The sequence below is a fragment of the Eurytemora carolleeae genome, unplaced genomic scaffold (genome assembly GCF_000591075.1).
Source record: "Eurytemora carolleeae unplaced genomic scaffold, Eaff_2.0 scaffold1521, whole genome shotgun sequence".
Taxonomy (NCBI): Eukaryota; Metazoa; Arthropoda; class Copepoda; order Calanoida; family Temoridae; genus Eurytemora; species Eurytemora carolleeae.
In genome coordinates this window covers 56,725-71,182 of record NW_019397462.1, presented here as the reverse complement: position 1 = coordinate 71,182, position 14,458 = coordinate 56,725, and the positions used below count along the sequence as shown (strand labels likewise).

General features: G+C 30.7%; 1 protein-coding gene across 1 annotated transcript in view; it reads left to right on the top strand.

The window, feature by feature from the left end:
* Positions 1-530: 530 nt before the first annotated feature.
* Positions 531-14,458, top strand: part of LOC111714433 (nuclear export mediator factor NEMF) — a 30,235-nt gene continuing 16,307 nt past the window's right edge. The window contains exons 1-16 of the mRNA XM_023489537.1: positions 531-608; positions 1,113-1,222; positions 2,075-2,122; positions 2,550-2,629; positions 4,047-4,095; positions 4,588-4,679; positions 5,382-5,432; positions 5,973-6,086; positions 7,635-7,746; positions 9,019-9,094; positions 9,423-9,515; positions 11,215-11,331; positions 11,986-12,099; positions 12,944-13,058; positions 13,670-13,797; positions 14,348-14,419. Of these exons, the coding sequence (XP_023345305.1) occupies positions 552-608; positions 1,113-1,222; positions 2,075-2,122; positions 2,550-2,629; positions 4,047-4,095; positions 4,588-4,679; positions 5,382-5,432; positions 5,973-6,086; positions 7,635-7,746; positions 9,019-9,094; positions 9,423-9,515; positions 11,215-11,331; positions 11,986-12,099; positions 12,944-13,058; positions 13,670-13,797; positions 14,348-14,419 (1,428 nt within the window). The 5' untranslated portion in view covers positions 531-551. The remainder of the gene's footprint in view (positions 609-1,112; positions 1,223-2,074; positions 2,123-2,549; positions 2,630-4,046; positions 4,096-4,587; positions 4,680-5,381; positions 5,433-5,972; positions 6,087-7,634; positions 7,747-9,018; positions 9,095-9,422; positions 9,516-11,214; positions 11,332-11,985; positions 12,100-12,943; positions 13,059-13,669; positions 13,798-14,347; positions 14,420-14,458) is intronic.

The following is a 14,458-nucleotide window of genomic DNA, read 5'->3' as shown; positions in this document are numbered from 1 at the left end:
ATATCATCTTTTAATTGAATTCGTACTTTTTAAAAAAGGTTTGAATTAAAAATCTTTCTCAACTGTTTACAATATTTGATCGCGGCATTCGATCTGAGAAATTGAAAAGCTGACGACGAAGACTGCTTGTTTGTTGTTTTTTTAATTATGTTATGTTTTAAGTGACTAAAATCGAGCTTTTTATTTGTTAAAAGTAAAGTGATATTTAAGACCCCAACCATCTCTCTAATTTCCATTCTTATCACTAAAATACTTTTTTCGTTTAGTTTTGATCAAAATAAATAATGATTACTCTGATTTAGAACATGATGTAATTTTGGATTATTGAAGGTAATTTTCCAAAAATCGTATACTAGGACGGACCTAACACTTTAAGCCATTAAAATAAATTATTTCGAAATTTTACTAAAAAAGTGAAATAAACTTCTTCAGAATGTGTATAATGTAAATATAAATCAGTGAACGAACAACATAGAAATTAATCAAATAACGTTTTTTTGTTTTTGTTTATTCCAGATTACGAACGTAAACTTTTCTGTTTTAGATTTAAAATGAAAACTCGTTTTACAACGATTGATATTATATCAATCGTTGAAGAACTCCAACAGGTACTTATATTTTATTCACCGTAGAAAATCTCTGCCCCTCCCCACAGCCCACTCTTTTTGGTAACAAAGTTTAGGCCCTTATAAACAATTATAACCAGGGTTCAATCCAAGTATAAGATTTTTTATTTTAAAAAATTTCTAATTTAAACTTATATGGCCAAATATAACAATATATTTTTATGAGTCCAGCAAATTTATTTGAATATATTTATGACATAAAAATTAATAAGTTAAGAATGTTGAAAGTTTTATAATGAATATTATTAAAATAATATTAAATATTTATGCTCGTCCTCTTTATATACACGTTGCTTATCCGGGTGTTTGTTTGTATCCAATAAACATCTAATCCGATCGAGTCCAAATTTGTTATGGCTATTATCTAGTATGTTGGATATATGGTAAACCAGCTGTATAGATAATAAAACCTATCTATTGTTTAGTATGTTGGATACAGGGTGAACCAGGTGTATGATATAGATAAAAAACCTATCTATTGTTTAGTATGTTGGATACAGGGTGAACCAGGTGTATGATATAGATAATAAAACCTATCTGATAAAACTACAGAAACCAGAATGTAAGGCAGTTCTACTTATTGAATCAGGAACAAGGTAAATCAAATATTTTGGAATTTGATTCCCCCCCTCCCCCATCCTGATATAGTAAAATATATAGTTCAGAGGTGTAAGTTTTTAAGAATTACCCCCCCCCCTCCCTTATCACAAAGGGAAAAATGTAAAATTGGACAAAAAAGGCAAGTTTTTTCATCCCTTTTTCATACTTGTTATGTAAAAGTTTATTTATTTTCGCCTTAAATTCAACTAACTTCTAAAGGAAATGATTNGGGTGGTGGAATTATTTTTAAAAGTTTCAAACTTTTAAGAAAAAAATGTTAGAACAAAGACAGCAGACTTGCATTTAGAGGCTAAACAAAACTTTTTCTGACACCTTGCATAATATTTGTTTTCTTTTGCTCTACCCAACTCGGCATTATTAATTTTCGATGAAAAATATATGTAAGCACAGCTAATTTTTGAAAATGTTCTCTTTATGCCGTTTGTTACATATCAAATTTTGAACCAACAGAGGTCAAAACGCGTGGTTAATCTCGTTCTCATTTAGTTTTCCCTATCCTTACATTTATCACAAAAGTTATAATCACTGTTCTTATTTTTTTAATAACATCATATTTTAGAAGATTTCAAATACAGTGAGAACCAGAAAACAGTTCTATTAACTATTAACTATTAATTTTTTAGATCATTTAATAAGTTACATGGGCCTGTTTACACTGCACAATTACTGTGTCCTATGTTCATCGGACTATTAAAAGTCAAAACTTGAGTCCAAAAGTCTTCTTTCTGTTCTGGTTCTCACTTTACCTGAAGAGACCTTTTTCTCCATGAAAAAACTTATTTTTTGATATTAGTTGAAAAGATAATTATTTAAGTGGATTATTTTAGGATTCATACAACAGAGTTCGAATGGCCGAAAAATCCTGCACCCAGCGGGTCAGTACATATTTACTTTAGTAATCGTTGTTCTTTTACTCAATAATCGATTGATCAATGATTAATTGATTGATCAATGATTAATTGATTGATAAATGATTGATTGATCAATGATCAATTGATTGATCATTGATTAATTGATTGATGATTAATTGATCAATGATTAATTGATTGATCAATGATTAATTGATTGATAAATGTTGATTGATCAATGATTAATTAATTGATCAATGATTGATCGATAATTTCTCGGTCATTCAAATAATTCCAATGATGTCAAATTATCGATCTGATTAGTTGATTGGTTATCATTGATCGATATAATCCTCTATTGATTGATGCTCATTGATAGATCCAGTGATTGGTTGGTTTGCTGATTGATTGATTGTTTTTGATTGATTGTTTATTTGATTGATTGATTGATTAGATTCTCTATGAAATTGCGAAAACACATTAATAATAAGAGACTGGAGAAGATTTCCCAGATGGGAGTTGACAGAGTGCTAGGTAATACTACATTATTATTATTAGCATTTTTTTACCACCTGCAAATATTTTTATGAAAAAATTCGAACTATTTCATCTAAAAAGACGATAAAATTGTACATTTTTTGGAAAATTGAAAATTTTACTTGAGCACGGGTTACCTTGACCAATTTTGCCTACAAAGCATCAATTGCTTCCCTATGGATCTTCTGTTTGAAAATTGGTCTTGAGAACTCTGGGTTAAGTAGAATTTTCTTCCTTGCTAAGTAGTTGTGAATATATATTATCTATATTTATTTATTTATTTGTTCAGAAAAAAAATATGCCTTTTGATGATCAACAATACAAATTAATGATTGGGGACGAAACTATCGAAAGAATAGGGTTAGGTTGTAAAGAAAAATATTTTAAATTTGTAGGAGTTAGATTTGATGAGTTTCTAAAATGGGATTTTCAATTAGAACACACATGTGCTAAAATTTCAAGTGCGATATTTGCACTGAGAAATGTAAAACATATCCTTCCTTTGAGAAATAGAAAATTAATATATGATAGTCTTATTAAAAGTCAACTAGAGTATGGTATTTTATCTTGGGGTCCGTCAGATTAGGTAAATTATCTACCCTTCAGAAAAAAGCTTTACGAGTTCTAGCAGATAAAGGTTATGCTGCACACGCAGATCCACTTTTTCTGAAACTTGAAATTCTAAAAATAAAAGACATGATCAAATTTAATTCTGCTGTTTTTATGTTTAAATATATGAATGGCAAACTTCCATTATCTTTTAATGGAATGTTTTTAGCGTTAGCAGAACCAAACAGAACAAAAAGTTATATTCTATTCTTCAATACCTTTCCTCTATCTACTACTTTTCATTTTCCTCCTTTTCCTTTTGTTCTAAATTGTTTTTGTTTTAATTGGTTTTATTTAAATTGAACATGGATGTATCGCTGCAGAAGGGCCTCTCATTCAAAACAACCAACAATGGTTAGTGAGGCCCTGGCTAAATCAAAATGTAAAAATTGTAAAACTTAAATTGTTTTTAATTAAATATTTAGTCAAATATATATCTATCTATCTATCTATATAATAAAACAAGACATTCGTATACATGTTCCCTTTTGCCGGCCAAACGGCTGGACAGACTGGGCTGAATTTTTCCAAAAATTTAACTTAAAATTTATTTTTTTTCAAATTCCACGGGCAACGCTGAGTCCTTTAGATAGTTATTATTATTTCATGTAGCGTTTACCTGAAATGGATGAAGAGTGTTTAATATTATAAATATATTTCATTCAAATCTTCTCGTTTCGCAAAAATTGCACAAAAGTTTTGGGAATTGAAATTTGATTTGAAACCTGTTTATGTTTGACCTCCCATACGAAATATAAAATATATATTTATATTTTTAATCCAATGCAAATAACTGTTTGTTCAGATATACAGTTTGGTGCTGGCGATGCATCATATCATCTCATTTTGGAAATGTAAGTGGATTCTAGAAAAAAAGAGAAACTAACTTTTGTCCATTTTTAGTTAATTTACAATTTAAATGTTTTTTTTTTCAATTAATTAATAATTGGATTGAATATTTAACTAATTATTTGATAGACTTATTGATTTCAATTTGATCAATGAAATATTCAATTATTTGATTGAATTATTGATTGGAAATTTTATTGATTAATTAATCGATTATTTGATTGATAAGTTAATAGATTATTTGGATAATTTATTAATCGACTATTTCATTGGATGATTAAAAAATTTGTTGAAAGATTAGTTAGTTTCAAATTAACTAATAAATTGATTGGTTGATTAACTAATTGATTTTTTAATCGTATGACTTATTGATTGTATGACTAGTTGAATAATTTATTAATTGAAGGTTTGATTGATTGATTGAATGAATAATTGATATGTTGAATAATTGATTAATTGAGTAATTAATTGATTAAATAATTGATTGATTGCTCCAGGTATGACCGAGGAAACCTGGTTCTAACTGACCATGAGTATTTGATCATGAATATACTCAGACCAAGGGTGGCGGGGGAGGAGAAATTTCTAGGTTAGTTTAAAGGGAGTGTTTTTCTCAGTAAAATTCTGTAATAGAATAGTTACATTTCTTATGAACTAAATTAATGAAATTGTATTTTCAAAAATTATATTTTTTTTTCTGTCTGATAATTTTTTCTCAATAATTTGTTGATTTATGCACTAGAGATGAAGATGAAGGTTTAAAGGGAACTTTCCAAGTTTAGGGCAGGGGGCGGAAACGTCATGTGTGTGTGTCTTTGCCAAAAAAGTGTGTGTAAAGTTGACCGTACCGAAGGTGTGTACTGTAAGTATATACAGTACATACGAATCTCGGTATTTGTACAGTCTAGGAGAGTACATTAGTTTATTGTTAATTGTTTACTTAAAAATAAGTTTAATATACATGTAGTATATTACTTATATATTTAAGTCAACACTATAAAGCCAAATTTTCATGCAAAGAATATACTTTGATTAAAGTTTACAAAAAACTAGTCGTTATTCAAGCTTATTTGTAATTGACAACATTGTTCTACAATTTCCTTGACTGTAATCATGTTGTGTGTCTGTACCAAAAGAGTGTGTGTAAAGTTTACCGAACTTGTCTGCAAAGCAGTGCGATTGGCTTTCTCATGCCATACCAGCGCCATTTCCTTTCCCTTTATTCCTATTCCCTGGTTTAGGGTTCCAATTGAGATTTTGATGACAGTTCCCATTAATCATAATTTTCTAGTTCGTGAGAGCTATCCTGTTGAGCTGGCTAAGCAAGAATACAGTAAACTAGGAAACTTTAATACAAACTATAAAATACTAAATACAGCTCAGATTATACAAAAAAACTTAATAAAAGAGAAAATACTTCAAGAGAAAGCAGATTTTATTGGAAAAGGGTTCCTTCCTTCATTCGCTTAGTTGCGGAAAATATATGATATATGTATGATATCTGATATAATAGAAAATTAATGAAATTTTGGGGTTTTAAGTCTCGAAAAGGGTAGTAGAACTTTTCAGTGCTTTTGCTCAATTTATAATTGTTTCCCATTTATTCTTGAAACTATATATTATAAAGTACCCTTGATGATGCAGAGAATATGAAGTTGAATTCACAAATATTTATTTTTATTCATTGTCTAATGTTGAGCAGATGAGAAAATATATATTACCCTTGATAATGCAGAGAATATGAAGTTGAATTCACAAATATTTTATTTGTATTTATTGTAATGTTGAGAAGATGAGAAAATATATTACCCTTGATAATGCAGAGAATATGAAGTTGAATACACAAATATTTTATTTGTATTTAATGTCTAACGTTGAGCAGATGAGAAAAACCTGTTGAACCTACTGAAGAGTGGTAAACCTGTAGATACAGTCAAGAAGATCGTCATGCCGCACTTCGAGTACGGTCCTAGTCTACTGGAGCATATTTGCTTAGGTTGGTCTTCTCATTTGTTTGTTCATAGAGATTTTAAGATTTAGGCGTGATATAATTGGATTGAGTGGATAGTATGAGATTGAGGCGGTATATAATGATAATGAGGCAGGAAATTACGAAATTGAGTGGGATATTATGAGATTGAATGGGATCTTATTAGATTTAGGCGGGATATTATGAGATTGAATGGGATCTTATTAGATTTAGGCGGGATATTATGAGATTGAATGGGATCTTATTAGATTTAGGCGGGATATTATGAGATTGAATGGGATCTTATTAGATTTAGGCGGGATATTATGAGTTTGAGGCGGGATATAATGGGATTGAGGCGGGATCTTATTAGATTTAGGCGGGATATTATAAGATTGAGGCGGGATATTATGGGATTGAGGCGGGATATTATGAGATTTAGGCCGGATATTATGATATTGAGGCGGGATATAATGAAATTGAGGCGGGGGGACATTATGAGATTTAGGCCGGATATTATGATATTGAGGCGGGATATATTGGAATTGAGGCGGGATATTATGAGATTGAGGCGGGATATTATTAGATTGAGGTGGGATATTATGAGATTGAGGTGGGATTTTATAAGACAGAGGCAGGATACTATGAGATTGAGACAGGATATTATGAGATTTAGGCGGGTTATTATAATATTGAGGCAGGATATTTTGATCTTGAGGCGGGATATTATGAGATTGATGTGGAAAATTATGAGATTTAACGGGATGTTATGATATTGAGGCAGGATGTTTTGAGATTTAGCAAGATATTTTGAGTTGGAGGCAGAATATTATGAGATTGAGCTGGATATAATGAGATTGAATATACTCAATTGATTTGTTGTATGTTTTTTTTTAATTTATTTATCTTAAAGATTTATTTTTAATTCTAGAAAATGGAGTGACTAAAAACATTAAACTAAAGAATTTTAATTCTAGAAAATGGAGCATCTATAAACAGTAAACTAAAGGATTTTAATTCTAGAAAATGGAGCAACTTTAAACATTAAACTGAAGGATTTTAATTCTAGAAAATGGAGCGACTATAACCATTAAACTGAAGGATTTTAATTCTAGAAAATGGAGTAACTATAAACATTAAACTAAAGGATTTTAATTTTAGAAAATGGAGCAACTTTAAACATTAAACTGAAGGATTTAAATTCTAGAAAATGGAGTAACTATAAACAGTAAACTAAAGGATTTTAATTCTAGAAAATGGAGCAACTTTAAACATTTAACTGAAGGATTTAAATTCTAGAAAATGGAGTTACTATAAACAGTAAATTGAAGGATTTTAAGTCTAGAAAATGGAGTAACTATTAACATTTGAATAAAGGATTTTAATTCTAGAAAATGGAGTAACGATAAACAGTAATCTAAAAGATTTTAATTCTAGAAAATGGAGTGACTATAAACAGTAAACTGAAGGATTTCAATTCTAGAGAATGGAATAACTATAGAAAGTAAACTAAAGGATTTTAATTCTAGAAAATGGAGTAACTATAAACAGTAAACTAAAGGATTTTAATTCTAGAAAATGGAGTGACTATAAACAGTAAACTGAAGGATTTTAACTTGGAGACTGATTTTCCTCGCCTTCTTGCAGCGTTCACATCACTAGACAACTTCTTCAAAACTGCAGCAAGGTTTTATATAATTTATCGCTTTTTTTTAAAAAGTATTAATTTATTTAGATAAAAAAGTAAATAGGTTTCTCTTGAAAAATATTTTATTAATAATTTTGAGAGCTTGGTGGAGAATTAACATTAAAGAAATACCATTATTAAAAATACAAACATTGGAGTGATTCAGTGTTAAAGTTGAGACGTTCAGATTTAGACTCGAGACTAAGTTAGATCCGACTTTGAAAACTTGTCAAAGTGATTTAATTAGACTCATATCTTTAATCTCAACCTCAGTCTTGAGAAAACTTCTTTGCCAACTTATCTAAGTCACGGCCTGTTTTTATTCTAACACATGCTATGTTTGCAAAAGAATCGAAGAAACCAAAGACGATTTTACAAAGAAAAGAATAAAAAGTTTAAAAAGAGTAAAAGATATAATCAAACATAAAGGATGTTAAAAATCAGCGCGAATTAAAAAGATGCTTATAAATGCCTGTTTTTTCATAGAACCGATATCTTTTCCACACTCCATAAAGTTTTTTTTACTTTTTTTTAACATTACAAATAAATCTATGATTTTTATTTCTAAAAGTTGTTAGTTCATCGTCGAAAAATACAAACAAACCACTAATTTATGGTAAATATAGTGTAAACAATAAATATGTAACTTTCCTTTCCTATCTTTTTCCTTTTATTTATATTTTTATATTTTTTAGAATTGGGGGAAAATATTCCCACAACCTCTATTTTTAGAGGTTTTTAAATATTTTCTCCTGAAACACTTTATTTTGTATGTTTTTGTTATATTTCATAAATAAATAATTTTTTACTTTTTTATTTATAATGAAACATTTTACTTAAAGGGACTGTGCTCGTATTTTCAAGGGACTCTCAGCCTCCTTAAATAAAGTCGCATTGTAACTTCATCATTTTTTACCGGGGTTTCTCTACATAAGCTACTTGCGTCTACTTAAGAAAAAATGGGAGGAAATTATCAGGATTTAGCACTTTTTAATTTAGGAAAACGGCTTTATCCTCGAAATTTTTTATCATATAAAGTTTTAAAAAGTACCATTGTGAATTGGGTATCCTGAAAGGAGGGTTCGTTGAAGTTACGACTATACTCCCTTTCAACACTATGCTAATTTCCGCCCTTTGGTCTTGGCCTTGATTTCCACGGTACGATGGTTGATCTTTTATTTATTTATTTATTTATTTATTTATTTATTTATTTATTTATGCTTCTTTAAAACAGTCAAGTAAAGTTAAAATGACATAATTTAAATTACTCAGGAACGGAGTAATAGTTCAAAAAGCTGAGACACGGCCTAAAGCTGACGGGTCAACTGAGGGTTTTTTCACATTCCAGGTAGAAATTTAATTTTTTTTGTTCGATTAAAAAAAGTTAAACATATTTTTTCCCTTCTAAATCTTTGTTAATTAGCCCTTTCCCCCCCCCCCCCCCTAGTGTACAATTTTTTCATTTTTAATTAAATTCCAAATTTACTTACTTCTTAAACTTGATTTGATATTGTCTGATTCCCCTTAATTTTCTTCCTGAAGCCTCCATTTTCCCCAGCAAATCAACAGTTTTTTCTTTGTTTACCGATTCATGTTATCGCAGATCCATATATTCCGACCATTTGATTTTTTTGGTAATATGATTGTTTTATTTATTGATAAATTGATTTCTACAGGAATTCCATCCGTACCTGTACAAGCAGCATAGTAATAGTTCTATACTAGAGTTTCCTTCATTCAACTCTGCTTGTGATACCTTCTTCTCTCAGGTATTTGGTGTTAACTCATAGTCACTCCAACCGTTTACCCGCGCTTGGTCTTAAATTACGATTTTTGCTATTTTTTTCCTATAAAAGGAGACCCACTCAATTAAGAATCTTTAAACCAAGCTCAGAACAGTCCAGTGGTTCTGCCGAGTTCCTCAATCAAAATTTGAGGCAGATCGGTCCAGGGGTTTATGAGTTATGATCGAACAGACAAACAGAGATTACAACTTCATATATATATAGATTTATGATATTTATTTTCTTGTAAACCAAGTGTTAAACGATTACAAGCGTTTGTGTAGATTAATAAGCACAAGCTGTGTTGATCTAAGAACCTTAGGATTCGCCTGATCGAGGCATATTGGCCACGCCCCTATTCTCCACACTTATAGAACGTCCGGTTCTAATCTGAGACCTCATGTATTTTATCTGCAACAGATAACACGTAAGATCTTGTTCCTGCTGAGGGAAGTCTTGCACAGATTGAAAATCTGGTAGAAGCATCTATTAATCTCAATATAGAATACTTATTCCAGATCAATCTGAATATCAACAAAGAACAAAATAGAAATAAATGATAAAAATGATGAAGATGCTTTCCTGGTGGTTCTATTGGCAATTTATATAATCAATGGAGTTCAAGCTCATTGTATAATATCTGAAATGGTAAACATCTCAGATATGATTTTCATACAAAGATTGAACAATACATGATACACAAATAAAGCCAGCAGGATCACATCTGTGGTAGCAAGGTTTCCTCTCAACATTGTTCCATAGTCCTTAACAAAAAATGCTTGACAATGAGCAATCTTAGCTAAACAAGCTGAAGGGCCCGGCGTTGCCCGTGGAAAAAAGTTTGAAAATAAATTTCGATTTTTTAGCCTTTAACACCCCCGGCCACCTATGAGTGTCCACAAAAAAATTTCAGCCCAATCGGTCCAACCGTTTGGCCGGCTATACGCAACATATATATATATATATACGAATGTCTTGTTTATTATATAGATAAGTCCATCATCCTTTTCAAGCCACTGTTATGAATCGGACTAATGGAGGGTCACTTGAAATTTTAAAATTACAATCCCTTTTATTTAATGTAATTGTATAGGTTGATAGAAATGAAGAGTGTACATCAGGAAATGATGAGAAAAAAAAAACTGGACACTGTGTACAGCATGCATGAATTATGTTATTGTACTGGTTGAAGCACAGTAGATGGAAAAGAAGAGTGCACAGTTTAAGAATAATAATGTAAATGTACAGGAAAGGCAAAGAAAAGTTTACACTGTGTACAGTAGGCATGAATTATGTTCTTATACAGGTTGAAGCACAGAAGATATAAATAAAAAGGGTACAGCAGGAAAGATTTATGTCATTTTACAGCTGGAACGAAATATATGAATGTACAGCAGGAACAGATTTTGTAAATATATAGGTTTAAGCACAGAGGATAGACAAGAGAAGGGTACAGTAGGAAAGATATATATGTGTACAGTTGGAATAATTATGTAAATGTACAGGTTGAAAGCAAAGAAGATTGAGATGAAGAGTGTACAACAGGAGAAGAATATGTTAGTGTACAGCAGGAATTAACAATGTTATTGTACAGGTTGAAGCACAGAAGATAGAGATGAAGAGTGTACAGCAGGAGAAGAATATGTGTAAATGTACAGCATGAATTAACTATGTTATTGTACAGGTTGAAGCACAGAAGATAGAGATGAAAAGTATACAGCAGGAGAAGAATGCTTTGAAGAAACTAGAGAATGTAAAAAAGGACCATGAGACAAGGATTAGATCCCTTCAAGAAATACAGGTTTACAATCCCTTCATTTAGGATTAGATCACTTCAAGAATTACAGGTATACAATCACTTCATTTAGGATTAGATCCCTACAAGAATTACGGGTTTAAAATCCCTTCATTTAGGATTAGACACCTTCAAGAATTACAGGTTTAGAATCACATCACTTAGGATTAGATCCCTTCAAGTATTACAGGTATACAATCCCTTCATTTAGGAATAAATCCCTTCAAAGACTACAGCTATTCAGTCCCTTCATTAAGGATTAGATTCTTTCAAAGACTACAGGTTTAGAATCCTAGAACTACAGGTATAAATCCCCTTATTGCTTATGAAAGGATTCAAGAATTAGAGGTATACAATCCCTTTATTGTTCACGAAGGGATTGGATCCTCTCAAGAATTCCGGGTATACAATTCCTTTATTGTTATGGAGGGAGTAGATCCCTTCATCAAATTACAGTTATTTAATATTATAAAGAACCCCGAAGAAGACCCCCCCCCCCCGACCGCCGCCAATTGGGGGGAGGGGGGCACAACTTACAATCCCTTTTTTTGTTTATCAAGCAAAGGATCAAATCCCTTGAAGTACAAAAGGTTTACAATCATTTTACTCTTGTTTTGTTTTCTAATTCCGACACCAGATATTTTACAAAAAATTAATTAGGCGGCTGACCGGCGTAGGGGAGAGCTGATTGAGATGAATAATGGTGTGGTAGAGAACGCGATCAAGGTGGTGGTGAGTGCTGTAGCTAATCAGATACCTTGGGACCAGATCAAGGTTAGTTTATACTTGGTTTGAAATTTTATCTTTAAACTTTGAACTTTGATCTTTGATCTCTGACCTTTGAACTTTAAATTTTGACCTTTGAACTTTGACCTTTGAACTTTGAACTTTGAACTTTGAACTTTGAACTTTGAACTTTGAACTTTGATCTTTGACCTTTGATCTTTGATCTTTGACCTTTGAACTTTGAACTTTGACCTTTGACCTTTGATCTTTGAACTTTGATCTTTGAACTTTGAACTTGAACTTTCAACTTTGACCTTTGAACTTTGAACTTGAACTTTTCAAGAAATGTGAATTTGAATCATGATCTTCAATTTTGAGCTTTGTAGCATAGACATTAGACCTGCATCATAGATCTTGTATTTATGTTCCTAAGGCTATCATCTTTCCTAGAACTCCAACTATTTCCATTAGTACAATTTTGTACTTTGAAACCCTTGAACTTGGAACCTAAAAAATGAAACTTTGAACCTCGAACTTTGAGCTTAAAACTTCAAACTTCAAACTTCAAACTTTAAACTTTAAACTTTAAACTTTAAACTTTAAACTTTAAACTTTAAACTTTAAACTTTAAACTTTAAACTTTAAGCTTTAAGCTTTAAACTTTAAACTTTAAACTTTAAACTTTAAACTTTAAACTTTAAACTTTAAACTTTAAACTTTAAACTTTAAACTTTAAACTTCAAACTTCAAACTTCAATCTTCAAACTTTAAACTTTGATCTTCAAACTTCAAACTTTAATCTTTAAACTTTAAACTTTGATCAAACTTTAAACTTTAAACTTTAAACTTTAAACTTTAAATTTTGACCACTGACAATATTTAGCTTTTTTAGGAGATTATCAAAGAAGCAACTGATGCTGGTGACCCAGTAGCTTCTAGAATAAAGCAGTTAAAACTAGAAGTTAACCATATAGTTCTTCTTCTAACTGACCCATATGCGCATTTAGGTGATTTAACCAAGACTTGAAAATTTTTACTTTTTAGAATTTTTAAACTGGAGATTCATTTCTTTTATTTATTAATTTATTCTTTTATCCCCCTTTTCACAGGGGAGTACATTCTTACTTTTCCCTGAATCAATTAATTAAGAATATACAGTATACACCCCTGTATTTTCATTCATCCTTTCGTTCGCCTATTCGTCCTCTTATTCACTTATCCCTTCATTTATTCTTCCATCCTTTTATTCATTCATTCATTCATTCATTCATTCATACTTATCTCATTTATCCTTTTGTTTATTCTTTCATCTTTTCATTCAATCATCCTTTCATTAATTCGTTAACTCATTTATTTGTTCGTCAATTCATTCTTCAATTCGTTAATTCATTCATTAATTTGTTAATTCATTCATTAATTCGTTAATTCATTCATTTATTTGTTAACTCATTCATTAGTTCGTTAATTCATTAATTAATTCGTTGACTCATTCATTAATTAGTTAATTTATTCATTAATTCGTTATTTCATTCATTAATTCATTAATTCATTTATTAGTTCGTTAATTCATTCATTAATTCATTAATTTATTCATCAATTCATTTATTAATGTTTTTAGATGAAGATTCAGATAAATCAGAATCTGAGTCTGAAGCAAGAGAACTCCTGGTAGAGATAGACTTAGATCTCAGTGCGCAAGCGAATGCGCGAAAATACTATGTACAGAAGAAAGCAGCCGGCACTAAGGAACCAAACTGAGTTAAACTTTATTTTTCTTAGTACTCTATTTTCACTTTTAATTCATGCATTTTCATCACTGGCAGGTTTAGTCTCGATACAACGTTTTGTAATGATGGAGGGGAAATAAATGTTTTGGTTTGATTATAAAAATGGCAGGGAAAAAATGGTTTATTAATTTGGCTTTAAATACAAAATATTAAGATTGTGGCGAAAATAATAAATGGTTCGGCTTTGATAAACCACATTGTCAAGACGGCGGGGAATACATGGTCGGGTTTGGCTTTAGTTTAACAATTTGTCATGATTGCGGTAAAAATGTTTTGGTTTGGTTTGATTAAACAATTTGTCAAGATGGCGGGAAATAAATGGTTTGGTTTGGCTTTGATTAAACATTTTGGCAAGATGCACACCTAGATGGCGGGATATAAATGGTTTGGTTTGGCTTTGATTAAACATTTTGCCAAGATGGCGGGATATAAATGGTTTGGTTTGGTTTTGATTAAACGTTTTGACAAGAAGAAGGCGGGTTATAAATGGTTTGGTTTGGTTTTGATAGGAGAAGAAGACAGTAGAATCTGGAACAGTTGCTTTAAAAAGTGCAGAGAAGAAGACAAAACAGACCCTAAAGGTAGGTCTTTTAATCAAATATTTACACAGGAAGTCTACT